Source organism: Lampetra fluviatilis, chromosome 39 (genome assembly GCF_964198595.1).
Source record: "Lampetra fluviatilis chromosome 39, kcLamFluv1.1, whole genome shotgun sequence".
Lineage (NCBI taxonomy): Eukaryota > Metazoa > Chordata > Hyperoartia > Petromyzontiformes > Petromyzontidae > Lampetra > Lampetra fluviatilis.
The window spans coordinates 6,800,367-6,818,102 of NC_136313.1; the positions used below are offsets into that span (position 1 = coordinate 6,800,367).

A 17,736-nucleotide genomic window follows, 5' to 3' on the forward strand; every position below is an offset into this window, starting at 1 on the left:
GACATGTGTGACCACGGTGAAACACAAGACTGCAGCATGTGTGAGGTCTGTCGTCTCCTCGGAGGAGCCGTGCACTTTGGAGAGCCTCACCACACATCCGATACTGGACTGTGGTGGCAGGACATAGGAAGTTCGGTCTATTGGCTTTCCAGACTGATGTTTACATGGAGTGATGTTTCAAATAACATGTGATCGCACAGCGGCATTTGTTTAACAAGGGTGACTCTGCTGACGAGAGAGAATGTCAAAACCTGTCCAGAGTTTGCTTGCTTAAGCAATACAAATATATACTCAAATATATATACTAAAGTATATTTGTATGTGGAGGCAGAGAAGGGAGCTCGGCTTGTGTATGTTTCAAGCTGAGATCAGCAATGCCCTTTGCATCACATGAGACATCCGCAGCCTCATGCAGGGCTGCACCTTTACCGCCCTTACCTCAACTATGTTTGTGCGGTGATGCAAATGTCACCTGTCATCCTTCCACAGCTTCTCGATGCGCATGATGTCCAGGGATTTGGGGTCGGAGGGCGACTGCCCCGCACGGCGAGGGGGGAACCGCCGAGGAGGGAGCTCCCGGGACGCATACGTGCAGTCGCCTACAGCACAGACACACGGGGAGATGTCACAGCACATAGAGATGTCACAGCATACAGACACACATAGATGTCACATGTGCCGACCTTTAAAGGTGCAAACAGCACCTTCCCCAACAGTCTGTTAAGGCTATACGGGGGATTCATATTCTTGGTTCTTTTGGTAAAGTCGCGTAGAAGGGAAATAATAAAATAATCAAAATAAAACAATAACATTCTCACGACGTTTCGAATCCCTGCAGTCACGAAAGCTTTAAATCGAAATTTATACGGGGGATCTTTGTCTTTGTATGTGCATGTGTGTGTGCACATATGTTTGTTAACTTGACCTTACGTGGCCCGAACGTCTACTCTAAAAAGAACACATGTGCAGCTCCTTGTAAAGTAGCACAGGTAGAGTCACGATCATCACATCGCTGTGATTACAGCTTATCAAATAAAACATTCATATGGCCGTCGAGCAACGGTGTGTTAGGGTGCATGGGAACAGTGCTGTCCCTTACTGTGTGGGCCTGGGGTCACTTGAAGGGATGTCAAAGGTCGCTCTGTCGGTATTTTCTTAGACGGGTCATTCTTTAACAGGAAGGGATCACTGTGCTCTGTGAGAGATCCGATTGGATACTTCGGTCTCGTGAAATGACGCCAATATGACAATTTGGATAACAAAAACTTGGGGGAAAACATACTTTCCTTTGAATGCCGATAACGAGCGATGTGGATGGGGAACCTGGCGGTCGACCGCAGTGGCGGGTTGTATCCGCACTCACCCACTTTGATGAGCAGCTCGTCGAGCTCCAGACACATGAAGTAAGTTCTGCCTGGCTCAGCGAACGGGGGCTGAGGAACCATGGGCACCTCCTGCACGAGGACATTGGCGGGAGAACGGCGAGGAGTCATCGTTGCGTAAAAACACAAAGACGCAAAGGTTGACCATAGTTGTGGCATTTGCATCGACGCGGTTTTGCAGTCAATGTGTGAGAGATGCTGCCATGGTGTAAGGTTTACCACAACAACTCGACGTGTGATACAGAGGTTGCTAGTTTGAATAGATCTCCCCTGTGCGGCAGTTGAGACATGTGAGTTTCTTAAATCTCTCCCAACTCATTGACCCACAGCCTCAACGCTGATCCGCAACCACGACCCTCACCCACAACCACGACGCTCACCCACAACCACCACACCAACCCACAACCACCACGCTCACCCACAACCACCACGCTCACCCACAGCCACCACGCTCACCCACAACCACCACGCTCACCCACAACCACGACGCTCACCCACAACCACGACGCTCACCCACAACCACCACGCTCACCCACAGCCACCACGCTCACCCACAACCACGACGCTCACCCACAACCACGACGCTCACCCACAACCACCGCGCTCACCCACAACCACCGCGCTCACCCACAACCACCGCGCTCACCCACAACCACCGCGCTCACCCACAACCACCACGCTCACCCACAGCCACCACGCTCACCCACAACCACGACGCTCACCCACAACCACCACGCTCACCCACAACCACGACGCTCTCCCACAACCACCACGCTCACCCACAACCACCACGCTCACCCACAACCACCACGCTCACCCACAACCACGACGCTCACCCACAACCAAGACCCTCACCCACAACCACCACGCTCACAACCACCACGCTCACAACCATCACGCTCACTCACAACCACGACCCTCACCCACAACCACCACGCTCACAACCACCACGCTCACAACCATCACGCTCACCCACAACCACCACGCTCATCCACAACCACCACGCTCACCCACAACCACCATGCTCACCCACAACCACCACGCTCACCCACAGCCACCACGCTCACCCACAACCACCACGCTCACCCACAACCACCACGCTCACCCACAGCCACTACGCTCACCCACAACCACCACGCTCACCCACAACCACCACGCTCACCCACAACCACCACGCTCACCCACAACCACCACGCTCACCCACAACCACCACGCTCACCCACAACCACCACGCTCACCCACAACCACCACGCTCACCCACAGCCACCACGCTCACCCACAACCACGACCCTCACCCACAACCACGACGCTCTCCCACAGCCACCACGCTCACCCACAACCACGACCCTCACCCACAACCACGACGCTCAACCACAACCACCACGCTCACCCACAACCATCACGCTCACCCACAACCACCACGCTCTCCCACAACCACCACGCTCACCCACAACCACCACGCTCACCCACAACCACCATGCTCACCCACAACCACCACACTCACCCACAACCACGACGCTCACCCACAACCACCACGCTCACCCACAACCACGTCGCTCACCCACAACCACCACACTCACCCACAACCACGACGCTCACCCACAACCACCACGCTCACCCACAACCACCACGCTCACCCACAACCACCACACTCACCCACAACCACGACGCTCATCCACAACCACCACGCTCACCCACAACCACGACGCTCACCCACAACCACGACGCTCACCCACAACCACGAAGTTCACCCACAACCACCACGCTCACCCACAGCCACGATGGGGGATTTTGGCCTCCGTCTCCGCATGTGGTTGGGGGTCTTACCCTGTCGATGGATCGAGGATCACACTCCTCGCACAGATACCGCTCCACGTCCCCAGCCACGCGCATGCAGTCGCTGTGCTGCCATACCTGGGGGCGGTGACGGCAGGGTGGCACGGCACACGCACATGCGTACACACATGCGCACACACACACGCACACATGCCACACACACACGCACACATGCGCACACACACGCATGCACACACGCACGCACATACGAACGCACACACACGCATGCACACTCGTGACTACGAAATGCAAACGTTGGAGCGCATCTTCGAAGTGTCAAAGGCTCGTTGGCAGGAGAGACCCAAGTGCCATGGGTTGACTGAGATGACTGGCAGATGGATCAAATGTCCTCCCGACTGGGCCAATTTTCTTCATTTTAGCTGCCCGGCGCTCCACTCGTTGTTGTGAGAATCGCTCCTGTGCCCTCCATTGTTGAATGAGGGCAACCGCCTCCAAACTCCCCAGTAGCGTCCTTCACAAACCTGCTCCATAGAGGCCGATCTTAACACAGCTGGTACCAATCATCGGCAAGCCACATCAGCTGCACATCCTTCTGTACCACATCAGTCTATCACTTCTGCAGCTCGTGCTGTCCCCATTTAGCCCCATATATCCGGCGAAACAAAAGCCGCTTGGGGGCATGCGGTGGCTGTAAACACCCATTTCAGAAATCGCTCACTCACAGACACACACTGGTATACAAAGATGCCCAGTATAGCCTCAAAAGACTGTTGGGGCAAGTGATGTTGGCGAGCACCTATGAAGGCCGGCACGGCACACGAGGTGGTGGGTGGCCAACACCACGCCCGGCCGCCTTTGTTTCCCCAGTGATGATGTTTACACCAGGTATTAATTTTAGGCTGAGTCTACCCAGCACCAGTTCAGATAATTGTCAATGACGTTGGCCGTGAGCGGGAATCGAACTCGGGTCGCCAGGTACGAAGCACAACGCGCTAACCGCTACACTACCGCTCCCCACACTAGCATACAAACACGGGCACGCACGCACACCAAGACGCGAACGCACGCAAGGCACGCACCTCGCACTTCTCGCACTGGATCATGAGCCCCTCCTCGCGGAAGATGCCGCAGATGCAGCGGATGATGTCGTCCTCCGTTCCCCGCGTGGCGCGTCGGCTCCGCGCCGCCCGTCGCTCCTTGAGCCGCGTCGACCCCCCTCCCACCAACGCGTTCGCAGCGGCCGCCGCGGCCGCCGCGGCAGCCGCCGCCGCCTCCGCCGCCGTCGTCACCGCCGCGAGCTGCGGCGCCGCCGCTGCGGATGCGTCGCCCCCCCGGGGAGCCGGGTCTGAGCTCGTCTTGTGGGCCGCCCACTGCCCGAACGCCCGGCGCCGGTTCCTCAGCAGGAACACGCGGTTGCTCTGCAGGAAGATCCTGTGGCACGGCGGCGAGGGGGGGGGGGCACCTCGTTTGAATGTTTTATTCTTTAAAAAGAAAATGTATAATAAATTTTCGAACTTGGCAAATGTTGACCCCGACACTGTGGCACGCACTCTTGCGAATTACGTCACGCGGGGGGGGTCTTTAACGTCCGCAACACCCGCAGCGATCATCCGGGTTGGCTGCGGGATTTGAACATGTGCTCCCCCCGCTGGGCCATTCCACCGCCCACCAAATTGGTCATTCCAATTCTTTATTATAAAAAAATTACGTCAATGCAACAGCTGAAAGCCAGTGATTTAAATTCAACAAGTACATATTCACTGCTTAATTCCTGCACCAGGCTGCAGGACGACGAAAGTACTGCCATGACAGATTGCAATTAGTGGTGTTTCTAGCACCGACGTTTGTAAAAAAAGAAAATGTTATTTCCCACATGTATCACCACCACCCTCGCCAATCCCATTATAGAACTTCATCTCAGATACACAGCTATAGCCAGATCTCATCAATTATGTATTAATAGTTTTTCGTAATTGCACACATTAATCATCCCGCTTCAGACCTTAGGTAGTATTAGGCCTAGTCTCTGGTCACACACAACCTTTTTTGTGTGTGTTAAGTTTGTTGTCCTTCTCCCGAAACTTCCGATTAGCGCGGCTGGCTAAGTGCGGTGCGAAAGAAGTTCAACATATATACAGGCGCCCCCCGCACCCACGACCTAATTGATTCCTGGACGACAAATCGCAAGTCGAGCCATTATAAGTCGAACCCCTTCCTGGAAACCCGTTATGTACCATAAAAATAACAAATTTTACCTAGAAAATAAATGAAAATAACCCGAACAGACGTTAATTGTAACTTAATAACTTTTCCAAACATTTATTAAATAAAAAAAAACATCTTCTTGGTTCTTTCGGTAAAGTCAAGTAGAAGGGAAGTAATCAAATAATAAAAATAAAACATAATAAAATAATTCTCACGACGTTTCGGCCACAACGCAAGCAGCCGTCCTCAGGTGAAGACCAGGTCTGTCGGGGAGACAGCGTCTGAATGAAATTATATTTTATTATGTTTTATTTTTATTATTTTATTACTTCCCTTCTACGTGACTTTACCGAAAGAACCAAGAAGATGAATCCCTGCAGTCACGAAAGCTTTAAATCGAAATAAAAAAAACACTTACATTGGAAAATCCTTAAGTACTTTTCTGCGTGTGCATCACATTTCCTCTTCTCAGACGTAGCGAAAGGCAAACATTTTTCGAAATTTACAAAAAAGTGAAGAGCACTGCGAAAGAGACGCGTCCGCTCTAGGCGCAGCTGCAGACTGTCTGCGCGTGACAAACGCAGCAGACTCATCGCCTGATGGCGCCGAGTCTGCACATGAAAATGTGCGGATTCGTCACCAATCGACTCGGCGTCGGTAAGAGTCGTCAAGGGGGTCGAGTTTTGGTCGTGACTGTGGGGGTCTTACTATAAGAGAGGTCGTTAAAGCGGAGGGTCGAAAGTCAGGCCGTCGTAAGTCGGGGGGTACGCACATACAACCCTGGCACTCACCTCTCCTTCTCGGTGAGAGGCTTGAGCCGGAAGGAGCAGGCGATGGGTTTGGGTCTCCGTTGCGGCCTCTGTTTCCGAAGTCTCTCTTCAGGACTAGGCCTGATCTGACATCAGAGGGAATGGCATTCCCATTCAATCCACAGTCCTCCATCTATCCAGGGCAGTAGCACTACGAGCCTCATCGTTACACTGAAATTATATTTTGTCGTTCGTATCCCGGCTTTAAATCCATTACTTTAAACAAATATTCATATTTACTCACCACCTCCCCACAGTTTTATTACGATTGAGTCATGTTATGAGATGAAGTGTCCATTAGGAACTCTCACATAGCAATACATCACCTCATTTTAGAGACTGGCCCCGCAGAAGCTGATATTACAGAACTGCCTCAAATACCTTCTGACGACATCTTATGCTTGCATGGCAGCCAGTCTATCAAACTTGAATTATTTTTTTTAATTCTTAAAACTGCATTTTTTGCCCGTTCAATGAAAACAAATATTACGCGAAGGGTTTTTGTGCAGCCATTGGTAACCCGCAACACCCATCAATTCACTACACTTGAGAACCCAGTTTACTCACAAGTAGCCAATGCCTCAATCTGAACACAGGATGTCAGCGGTGCTGGCCCTGTGACCCTGAAACAAAAGTTATGAGCCTCACTGCGATAAAGCGGCCGTTGTAAAACAAATCTGAAGCCCAGTAGAGGTGACCGCGTGACTCAGCAGTCAGAGCTTTGAGCTGGCACTGCTGAGATTCTGGCTTCAAACCCAGAGGCAGCCAGCTGTGATTAAATTACGTTCTCAAGCGTAGTGAGTTGATGCTCTCCGCACTGGTCACCAATGACTGCACACAAAAAAAATCACTGTACTAAATTTTCCCCTCCACTTCATTTGGCTAAATTCCAGATATTATAATTTAAAATATTTATGTTGACTATTAAGTGGCGAATATAGCTCCTTGGCCAGGCAGATGGGAAAATGCTGCCTTCTAGTCCGTGGACCTGAGGTCACGGGAAAGGATGTCAGAAATAGTTGTGATACCCGTTTAATAATGATAAATATGCGATTTGTAACGCACACAATATTTCACGGACGTAAATGACCGTGACTCGCAGAGCCAATTTCAGTGTCACTCAAAAGGCGGGCGAAAGAGCTGGGGGCCTTTAAGTGTCTATTAAGTCGGTGTAAATTTAACGCTGCTACTGGGAATGTGCAGCAGCAGTGGAACGACGATTATGGCCACATTCCAGATGGTGGGGGTTGCCACGGAGAAACAATGCCCGCCAGTGCCCATGTTCATCATGGTCCTTGGTTTAGGGAAGAGGAGGTTGTGAGTCGTTCTGCTGCGGGGAGTTCTAAATGGATACTTCATCTTAAAATTGGGGAAAAGGATAAAAAGGAATCAAATAAAAAAACCTTTAGATCGACACGATGGCGAGTTTTGCGCATGGGGTACCTGAGTTTTAAGGGGTCTTGGCGGCTTTCGCTTCAGTGCTCTCTGATTCCCCTCCAGACTTCCTGGCGCATTGCTGGTGCTGCCCTCTGCTGATGCATTCTGGGAACTCCCAGAGGCCTCTGCAGTATCTCCACATTTGTCATCCAGATCGTCGTGGGAGCCAGGGCTCATTCTACAATGACAGGAGACAGAGCAGCAGGAAGAATGTGTTTACTGTGTTTTATCATACGCTGATATTAAAATCTTTAATATCATATTTTACACGCAAAAACTCACAAGCACAATACTACTGCTTAAGTAGTATTGTGCTGTTTTCAGGTTGTGTCGCGTGTTGTTTGGAGCGATGTCCAACGTTTTACTCCATGCGCTGGCAGCTTCTGCATTATCCTTTTGAGATTCATAAGCACCGAGAAGTCAAAAAGTGGTTTCCATTGGACGACCCGTGCAATTTTATGAGGGTCTGCATGTTGTCTTGGTGAAATTTGTACTTGATAATTTATATATTTTCATTTATTTACTTCAGTTGCTTACCTTTTCTCTCTTTTTGCACTATCGTTTTCTGTACTGTCTGTTGTGATAACTTGCTGACCCACCCCAACTGGACATCGATGAAACAAAGCTTCAGTGGCCTACTCTTTTGCAATGAAGTGACGGGATCTTTAACGTCCAATGGTTAATACACATGCAGTATTACCCAAGGCGGCCTGCCAGATTCGAACCGCAAAATACTGAAATAAAGGCGTGCACGCGCTAGCGCTGTGCCATTTTAGAACCCTGATATACAATATATATGCCACAACGATGCAATTATATACACTACATGATAATGACATATTCAGAGAATTGATTCAGTCACTACATATTCAATCTTAATTTTGTTGCTATTTCATTTATACCTGATGATGATTGCTTGTGTTGCAATCGAAACGTCGTATGCTATTATTTAATTTATTATTTTATCTTTATACGTGACTTTACCGAAAGAACCAAAGAATAATCACTACATATTACCAATAGTCTTAGCCAGGTGATACCACGGCAGATGGTTCGGCTCGCAATCGGAAGGTTGCGACTTCAACTGTTACACAGCGCGAGCGTATCCTCTATGACGTGGCGGTGCGCTCCACATATTTACGCGCGTGTGATGGCGGTGGTAATGTTCAAGCGCTCTGCCCTGGCTGTCCTCTTCCTGTTCTTGGCTCGGCGTAATTGTACGCACTGTGTACGTCGCACAAGCGTGCTTTTAAACCATGCTCGAGATGTTTATATGCGTGTCACTGCACGTTTGCTAAGTGCGTGTCAATCGACAACGTGGACACCGTTGCAAATGAGATGCTCCATCTCAAGGGATTATCCAGGTGATTAATACGTAAATAAACTTGCTACTCTTCCAACAACGGTGCAAGTTTCTTAAATCCTCCTTAGCCTCTCTCTCCACCCACCAGTAATAATGGGTAACTCCACAGTTAGTCGATCGGTAGATCGAATGAGGGTGGGGTAAAGTGCGCATATTCCCACCTCTTCCGAGACGCCAGCGTGGAAAGATCGACCAATACGCCCTCTCGAGCGCCTCTCTAGAGTTCCCTCTGGTGGAGGCCCTTTCCGCTAGCAGTGGCGCGAGCGAGCAATTGCAGCACCGCCCCTTTACCTTTACCTGCGGCTCTGGCTGTGTGAGTGCTGTGGTTGTGAACGTTGTTGTGTGGGCAGCAGTGGGGCCGGGGTCGTTCATGATCGCAACCTGCCGTGGGCACCGCCGGCCGACTTCCTCTTCCCCCTCCGGCCCCTCCGCCCCGAGCTGCGCGAGCTGCGGCCCCCACCGGGATACCCCCTCCTGCGCCCCCCTTCCCCGCCCCCTCCGCCGGGGCTCCCCCCGGTGCCCCCGCCGACGCCGCCGACACCGCCGCCGGCCCCGCCGCCCGCGCTGCCGCAGCCGCCCCCGCCGCCGGCATCCCCTGCGCCGCTGCTCGACCGGCTCTCCGGTTTCCCTCCGCCGCCGCCGCCGCCGCCGCCTCCGCCGCCGCCACCTCCTCCTCCGCCGCCGCCGCCGTCTCCGCCGCTGCTCGTCTTCTCCGCCCCGCTCTCCTCGTCCACGGCTCCACGGCCGCCGTCGTCGCCCTCTTCCCGGCGCACCTCCACGTGGCTCCTCCGTTTGGGCGCCTCCCTCCCCAAACCGACGAGCGGCCGCCTGGACGTAGCTTCGGGTTGCTCGGCGCAACCACCGCCGCCGCCGCCACCGCCGCAGCCGGCGCCGCCCCCCACGACCGTTTCGTCGCGCGGTTCCGCCCTACTGCTCCGCCTGCTCCTCGATCGCTCGCTTCTTCCGCCGTCAGGTTCGCGCGACGCGCCCTCCTCGCATTCTCCCCCTGCGGCGGCGTCGGCGGCGTTTTTGTCAGGCGTCGCCTCGGAGTCGCCGCTCGCCGGCGTGGGCCCGGCGGTGCCGGAGCGGCGCTGGGCGCGCCGTCGGCTCCGTCTCCGGGGGGACGGGGCCTCGCGGTGACGACGCCGGCTCCGGGCGGTTCGGCCACGCCAGCCCCGAGAGCCGTGGCGGCTGTTCGCCCTGGCGGAGGTCGCGCGGTCCGAGCCTTGAGAGCAATGACACGACGCAAATCAGCAACGTTTATCGGCTTCATCGTCGTCATCGTTATGGGGTGACACGGTGGTGAGATGTTAACTACCTCGCCTGGTATACAGGAGGTCGTGAGTTCAATCCCGACCCTGACGCCTGCTGTATATTTGGAGTTTGCGGTGTCTCTCTCCCCATGATCGTGTGGATTTTTCTCTGGGTCCTCCAGTTTTTCCCTCCGCATTTAGAATCAACGTGCGTTTAGAATATTCACCTGCTGTAGATTTCCACCTAATAAGCCACTTTGTTGAGCTATCATTTGTGGTAGCCAGGTTACTTCCGAAAAAAAACACGAGAGAGCTTAATGGACCTTGCCTGGTAAAATAAAAAATAGTTTAGTTTCTATTTTTATGATCCATATCCACATTATCAGCAACATTAACTTATAATTGTCACCATCATTATCTGTATAAGCATCAACAGTAATAATCATCATAATAATTTAACATCACCATCATTATCATAATTTACCATCACCATCATTAGCTGTATAAACATCATCAGAATAATGATCATCACCATCATGATGATGACCATTGTCATAGAACCAAAATGTGTCTAGTGTTTTGTCACAAACCATCATTATCTCTTCTCTACATTTAGTGGCCATGAGGCAGTGTTGCGATTCGCAACACAGGGGCCACATTCTCTTTTGGGCCACCACTGTTGTATTGCACCACACAGGGATACTTATTTATAGACACCGGTGACACAATCGGCTGAGACAACCTGAGATTGGGAATTTCACTCCACCGAGAGACGAGGCCTACTTCCACAGCACCGCCACCGCTTGGCTACACCAGGCACGACATCAACAGGTCATCACGGCCAGTGCCCAGCGAGACTACCACACCACGGCATCACGGCCTTCCTTCTGCTGCACCGTCAACACTCGACCTTTCGGATTTGCTCGAAGTCTCACCACCACCGATTAGCACGGTTGCCTACGTACGGTGCGAACGAAGTTATAAGTTCACCACCGCCATCACCACCATCGTCATTTGGCTTCAAGTTTTCCACCTTGGTCACCGACTTCTGATGCCACTTCAATGCCTGTCTATTCCACCCTGCAAACGTATCCCACCCATCGCAAGCTTCTATTCCTGATTACAGCTCCAATGGTATCCTGTAACATTCTGTTCCCAACTTCCAAGATGCTTAACCTTCCCCCCCCCGCCCCCGCAAGTAAATTCCAAACATTCTGTGCACGCACATACGCACTCCAAGGAGTAATATCGCCACGCATTTAGTGAGACAGTAACAATATGGCATCCACACATACAAAAAGGAAACTCACTTTGAAAATGGGCAAAACCAGCTTCTTTTTCATGTCATTAAATGAGAAATCGAGGGATCATTTGATCTCTAACGCAGGGGCTTTAACAGCTACGCAAAATTCCGAATAAATACTCCATTCCTTTCCGTGACACCGAAAGAGTGCTTGGGATAAAGTTGGGGCACGATAAAAAAAAAATTAAAGTTACAAATAAAATTTAAAATATTATTTAATGATGGATGCTGCATTACGGACAATATTTATAACGCTGCAACACACAGGACCAATACACAGCTTCCAAAATAGCGTGCACAACACCCACACTACACAGAGGCACAATTCCTCGTCTATAGATCAAGCCCGCCATCCCTATCTGTATATTTTCACCGCGATAACATCAACAAGGCCCATGAATAATTGAGCAGCGTCTTAATTCTAACTGCTTCTCGGTGACATTTAGCAGCTGAAATGGCAGCCGCGTGCTACATTTATCTCCTTGTTGTGACTGTGCGCTCCGCTTCCCGGCGATTTTCAAAGACTCTGGGCGCAGACGCTATCGACGGGGCGACGGCTGAAGAACACACAATTGGAGTCGCAAGATTAAAAAGCGAAGCACGACCCTTGCGGCTTTGCGAGTCGTGCAAACATCTCGCCAGTGAGGTCCCCCCCGCAAGCGTCCGCGCCAAGGCTTACCGCGCAATTCTCCCGCGATGCTACGCGGCTTGCCCGAACATCTCTCGCCGTCCGTGGCAATTGGCCCTTGGGGGTCCCATTTATCTGGCTCTACGGGAAGGGTTCTTGGATAATTACACGATCGGCTAAGGGTAAGCTCAAAGTACCGTGTTGTCGTACTGTACTCACACGCTTCCCCACATCTACACTCCGCCACCAACCCACGGTGACCGGTGTGGTGGAGTATCATCAAATAACAGTCACGACCCGAATGCCGTGGAAAGAGGCACTCATCCAGCAGTAGATTGACAAAGCGGCCGTTCGTGTACATATACAATGGCCAGTGTAATGTACCGTGTAAGAAGACAACCCTGGAGGATAACATCACTTCCGAGATCGCTTTTAACGGCACTGTCACCCACCACTCGATGGCAAAAATAAATAAGCGACGTCTCCTTCACATATCCGTCTCTCCGGATAAAAGGGGAAATCTTGCAAAAGCCATCAGCCGCAGGACCCTCTGGGAGTGTTTAACTTCAGTAGCATTGATTAAAGGGCTAGCAAACTCCGGAATGGTTTTGACAGTTTCTCATCAGCAGTGTCAGGCTTCCTTGAAACAATACTGAAGGGCATTGCCGAAATTAATGGCGAGGATGGTCTCTTTACAATGTGTGTCCGCTAGATGGCGCGCTTTCATGTCACATGCCCAAATCGAGCCAGGGGTGATGGTGCCCATCTTCATTGGCAGGACCATGCCAGTGGTGCCAATTCCACATTCATATGACAGATATCGGTCTTCCGTTAGGATAGCCCCACAGGTTTACTTCCAAATCCGTAGGAATGTGCACGATCTGTTATGAAATATGGAAGCTTGTCGAGAAGTATGCTTGCCATTATGCTGAAGAGACAAGAAGGAGGAACACACAGATTATTGAACATCGAAGTGAGCGATTTCATTCAAACTGTTAAGAAATGTAAGCAGGTTTGGGCAGGAAAATCAGTCACAGTGATGAGGGCGATGGTGAAGAATAATGACGGAGTTGCAGCCGTGGAATGAAATGCGTCCGAGCGGACGTCGACAGGGGAGATGGAGCGATGAAACCATCTCGTGCTGACTGGTAGATAGTTACATCGCAAACATGAGAGAGTGTGACCGCTTGGGGAGGCCTTCATCCAGCAGTGGATAGATGATGGGCTGATGATGATGATGATGTCAGGATGAGTCAACCCCTGACTGGCATTGGGGAGTCACGGTCGTGCGTCTGGCTAGTCGTGCGCTGTGCCACAGCGCTAGCCAGCCAAATCATTACACCAAGTCAGTTCGGTTGTCGCCCGCCACCTCCGTTAGATTCCGTGCCATGGCTAACCTCAGTGTCAAGTCACATCTGACATGGTCCTGCGACCAAATGCCTCTAAGCATCTCCCTTTACTAACCCACACCGACCGATACGGTCAAACAACCTCCGATGACCGACACGGCTTGGGGAAGGGCCTTCACCTAGCGGCGGGTTTAGAAAATTCTGCTAATTATATTCCGTGATGTAATAAATTTGCCATTCAGAATATCTGCAGCCAGCAGTGCACCACCCTGATGTCATGTAACTATGTCTGTAGTCACTTCGAAAGACTGCTTTATCCTCACTCGGGGCACACTCTCTATATATGTGCCCTGCAAAGAATGTGGGTATGTTAAAGCAAACACTGTTTAACATTCCCATAGTTAAAATGAGTCAAATAAATTCATAAACAAAAGATTATACGTGTTTTGTGCAGTCATTGTGACCGGGCTGGGAGCATCAACTGGCTACACCCATGTGACTGGTTTAATCACGGGGGAGCGCTGAGAAGCCAACCCAGGTTCTTAGCAGTGATTACCTACACCATGCAGCCACCTCCAGCAGATGGACGCTTTAAAATGCCACGCTCAAAAATACCACTCGGGAGTTCACGGCCAAAACAGTTGGACTGGCAATCCGTTCCCATTGCGAGACAGGAAAAATGGGAGATGACGAGCGGTTTGCAATGTCAGAAAGCTACGAGCCCGAATCTCCGTTGGGGGATTGGTCTCATCCCATCATCATCCCATTGGGAGGGGGGGGGGTCCATAAAGTGAACACCATTTCGCGGGGAACAGTGGTTGCCCTGTGGCTAGAATTGCCCCCACCATAGCAATGAGGAACTTCCACTCCTGGCTCAGAGAAATCGCTTTGGCTCTTTTGAGTCTTGGCGAAAGGCACGTCCCCCCTACACATGCCAGGCAGGTTGCCCTTTTCCAACCGTTTGTACTGTACTCAAGTGCCCATGCTTACGAACTTTAATCTGAGACTTTAATCCTCTGGGCATTTCATCGCGAATCCTTCGAATGATCCCAACCAAGGGCCAGAATGCCAGAGCGAGAGAGAAGGGCCCATGTCCAGGCCAGCTGGCACGCACGCGAGAAAATCGATGGGTGGCCAAGACAGCCACAGGTCCAGCCGCAGCGACTCTCCCAAGCCCAACGGGATCAGCGCAGGCATTTGTTTGAACAATCCCATGGGAAGAATTTACATTGTTGGTCTATTATGAGAAACACACTAACAGGCAAATGCGTTAGTCACTGAACAGCGAACAGCCTTTGGCGGTGAGTGTGTTTGACCGAGAGGGTAAGGGGATATAGCAGGTGGGTCTCTAAGCTTGTTTTGTTTCGTTCTTAACCGAAGAGAACGTCAGCTGTTGGGAGGTCCTTGCAGCTCAACATTACCACTCGTCACAAAGAAGTACGATACGGTAATGCGGAATGGACCACTTTGCAAACAAGCGGTACGTTCCACTAAGGTAATGTTACGAAAGAGACGGGGCTCCGTCAATATATCGACCAAAGACCCTCGCCTCGTAAAGGTCCGTCAATCTACCATCCAGAGACGCCGTCAGAGGCTGGTCAGTCAAGTCCGTGATCTCGACACCGCACGGTGAACCCGGCAAGCAGAGTTCGTTCGCCGGTCACGGCTAACATCAGGGGCGAGCGATATCGAATCGGTCCTGAGTGACAAACCCTCCGACCCCCGACCACCCACCACACCACCAATCACAAACCTGCACGGACCAGGATGGTGAAGTATGGTAAATAATACCCCATGAACGACATGGTGTGGGGGTGGCCTTCATCCAGCTGTAGATTCAAACAAAAACGGAGGGTGTAAACCATTCATTACGATAGAAACCCTCTTGGGCACTCGGGTTTGAATGCTTGACTCACGATGGAAAGGTCACGAGTTCACTCAGCCCATCATCCTTCAGGGGTTAATAAAGTCAAGAATGTTCACCACACAAAGACACTTGTTTCCTGCCATGCGAACATGGAATTTCCACGACAGGCTCAGGGAATTTAAATAGAAATCATTTTTCGACATAACTTTGCCTGCCAGGTGTAATAAGAGCTCATCATCATCATTAGCCAATGATCAATCCACTGCTGAAATGAAGGCCTCCCCCCGTAAGCCGTTGCCATCTCTCACGGCACCCGCGACATAAGCAATCCGTCCATAACTAAGAGGGCTCATAAACGACAAAGAGAAATCTTGTTTGCGATCAGCCGGCAGCGCAGACCGTAACTGAAACCCACTCTGCACAGCTTATGGAATTTAAAAGGTGTGTCATCGGTGGGTCTGTACAAACTCAGGAAAGGGACGTTTATCTAACCCCTATCCAGTGCCCGCCACCCCCTCTAAGCAGAATTGTGCGATGAGCCATACTCCGTAATTAGTGTTTCTGCTGCCGGCTTTGGAATTTTAAAGCCGATTGGCACCAACGTGGCATGGCACGCATCACCATCATCACCGTCGCGAGCCGTGATCTATCCACAGCTGTGGCATGCATGTCAGCACGGTAATGAGAAACAGACCGCTTTTACACGTGACTGCGTGCGGTAAACACACTCTCTTTTACGTTTAAAAATCTCGCTCTCATAAAATAAATAAAAAAATTAGTCCATCGGCTTATCAGACCAATGTTATGCAGCTGCGTTTGTTTAAGCGAGAAAACCCCGTACGGGTTTTGACCTTCTGGGTCTCATCATCGGCAGTCGGGCTTGTTAAACAAAAGCTGCACGATTACCAGATGTTATTGGCAAGAGCACTCGATTATAAAAAAAATACAAGCAAAATATGGGACTTGATTCAATGCAAAAAAGCAAAATGGCTCGTTTATTTTACACTAATTCCTTCTAGAAATCGTTCCTACTATTTTTTTGTTGCCACAGTCCTACACAGACTCCCTCTCTCTCTCCTTGCCTCCATGTGCAAGTCTGGTGCCATTTTGTTCCCACGCTCACACCGCTCGCTAGCGTCCGTGGCTTTTTTCCCCCCCTCTTCCCTGTAGCGAGTGCAGCGCGGAGTTCGAGCTACTTACGGGAAAGAGGCCCGGGGCAGACAAGGGAAAGCTGTAACCACGCACCCTTTCCAGACAGGCGTTTACGCTCCATCAAGTGTGTGCACGTGTGTGTGTGTGCGGGGAGCGGTAGTGTAGCGGTTAGCGCGCTGCGCTATGAACCCGGCGACCCGAGTTCCATTCCCGCTCACGGCCAACACCAGTGACGATTATCTGAACCGGTCCCGGGCCTCCCCTAGGTCGACTCAGCCTAAAAATGAGTACCTGGTGCGGTGTGTAAACATCGCCACTAGGGAGACAAAGGCGGTCGGGCGTGGTGCTGGCCACCCACCCCCTCGTGTACCGTTGCGGCCTTCATAGGTGCTCGCTAACAGCACTTGCCCCTACAGTCTGTTAAGGCTATACGGGGGATCTTTGTCTTTGTGTGTGCGCACCGCGTCGATGGCCACATTCCATTTGAACTCGCGACCTTTAGGATGACTGGTACCAGCGGTGTCAAGATCGGCCTCTGTGGAAGAGGCTCGTGAAGGACGCTACTACTGGGCAGTTGGAGGCAGTCGTCCTCCAACAACAACGGAGGGCGGAGGAGCGACGCTCACAACAACGAGCGGAGCGCCGGGTGGCTAAAGCACAGCAAGTTGGTACAGTAGGGGGCACAGGTGGTGCATCAGCCAGTCATCTCGGTCATCTCAGTCAGTCGACCCGTGGCACCTGCTGGGTCTGCCCCGTGACCTCCTGCCAGCGGGCGTTCGACACTTCACGTGGCCTCAAGGTGCACATGGCGTGGCACAAGCGTCGTGGTGACGTCACCGCCACTTAGTAGCGAATGGCGGTTGTTGTTGTTGCAGTGTAGTGTGGGGAGCAGTCGTGTAGTGGCGAGCGTGCTGCGCTACGAACCCAGTGAGACCAGGGTTCGATTCCTGCTCACCAGTGACTATTATCTGAACCGGTCCTGGGTCTCCCCTTGGTCGACTCCGCCTCAAATGAGGACCTAGTGTGGTGTGTAGTGTTCGTCTCGGTGTGTGGCTTGTGAATAAAAACCTACATGCCACAAAACTGTTCCCGAGTTAAAAGTAAGAAAGTCACAAGTTGTATTGCACATAATGAGGAGGGGACATATCGATAAAATAAGCTTTGGAGAATGAAAAAAACCCAGCATAGATG

At 51.5% G+C, this 17,736-nt stretch overlaps 1 protein-coding gene across 1 annotated transcript in view; it reads right to left on the reverse strand.

Moving 5' to 3' along the window:
* The window catches only part of LOC144945911 (uncharacterized), a 92,668-nt gene that overhangs the window by 20,361 nt on the left and 54,571 nt on the right, over positions 1-17,736 (reverse strand). Inside the window, exons 3-9 of the mRNA XM_078874548.1 lie at positions 9,375-10,218; positions 7,637-7,808; positions 6,176-6,279; positions 4,259-4,610; positions 3,210-3,296; positions 1,364-1,454; positions 473-599 (exon numbers count right to left, since the gene is read on the reverse strand). Of these exons, the coding sequence (XP_078730674.1) occupies positions 473-599; positions 1,364-1,454; positions 3,210-3,296; positions 4,259-4,610; positions 6,176-6,279; positions 7,637-7,808; positions 9,375-10,218 (1,777 nt within the window). The remainder of the gene's footprint in view (positions 1-472; positions 600-1,363; positions 1,455-3,209; positions 3,297-4,258; positions 4,611-6,175; positions 6,280-7,636; positions 7,809-9,374; positions 10,219-17,736) is intronic.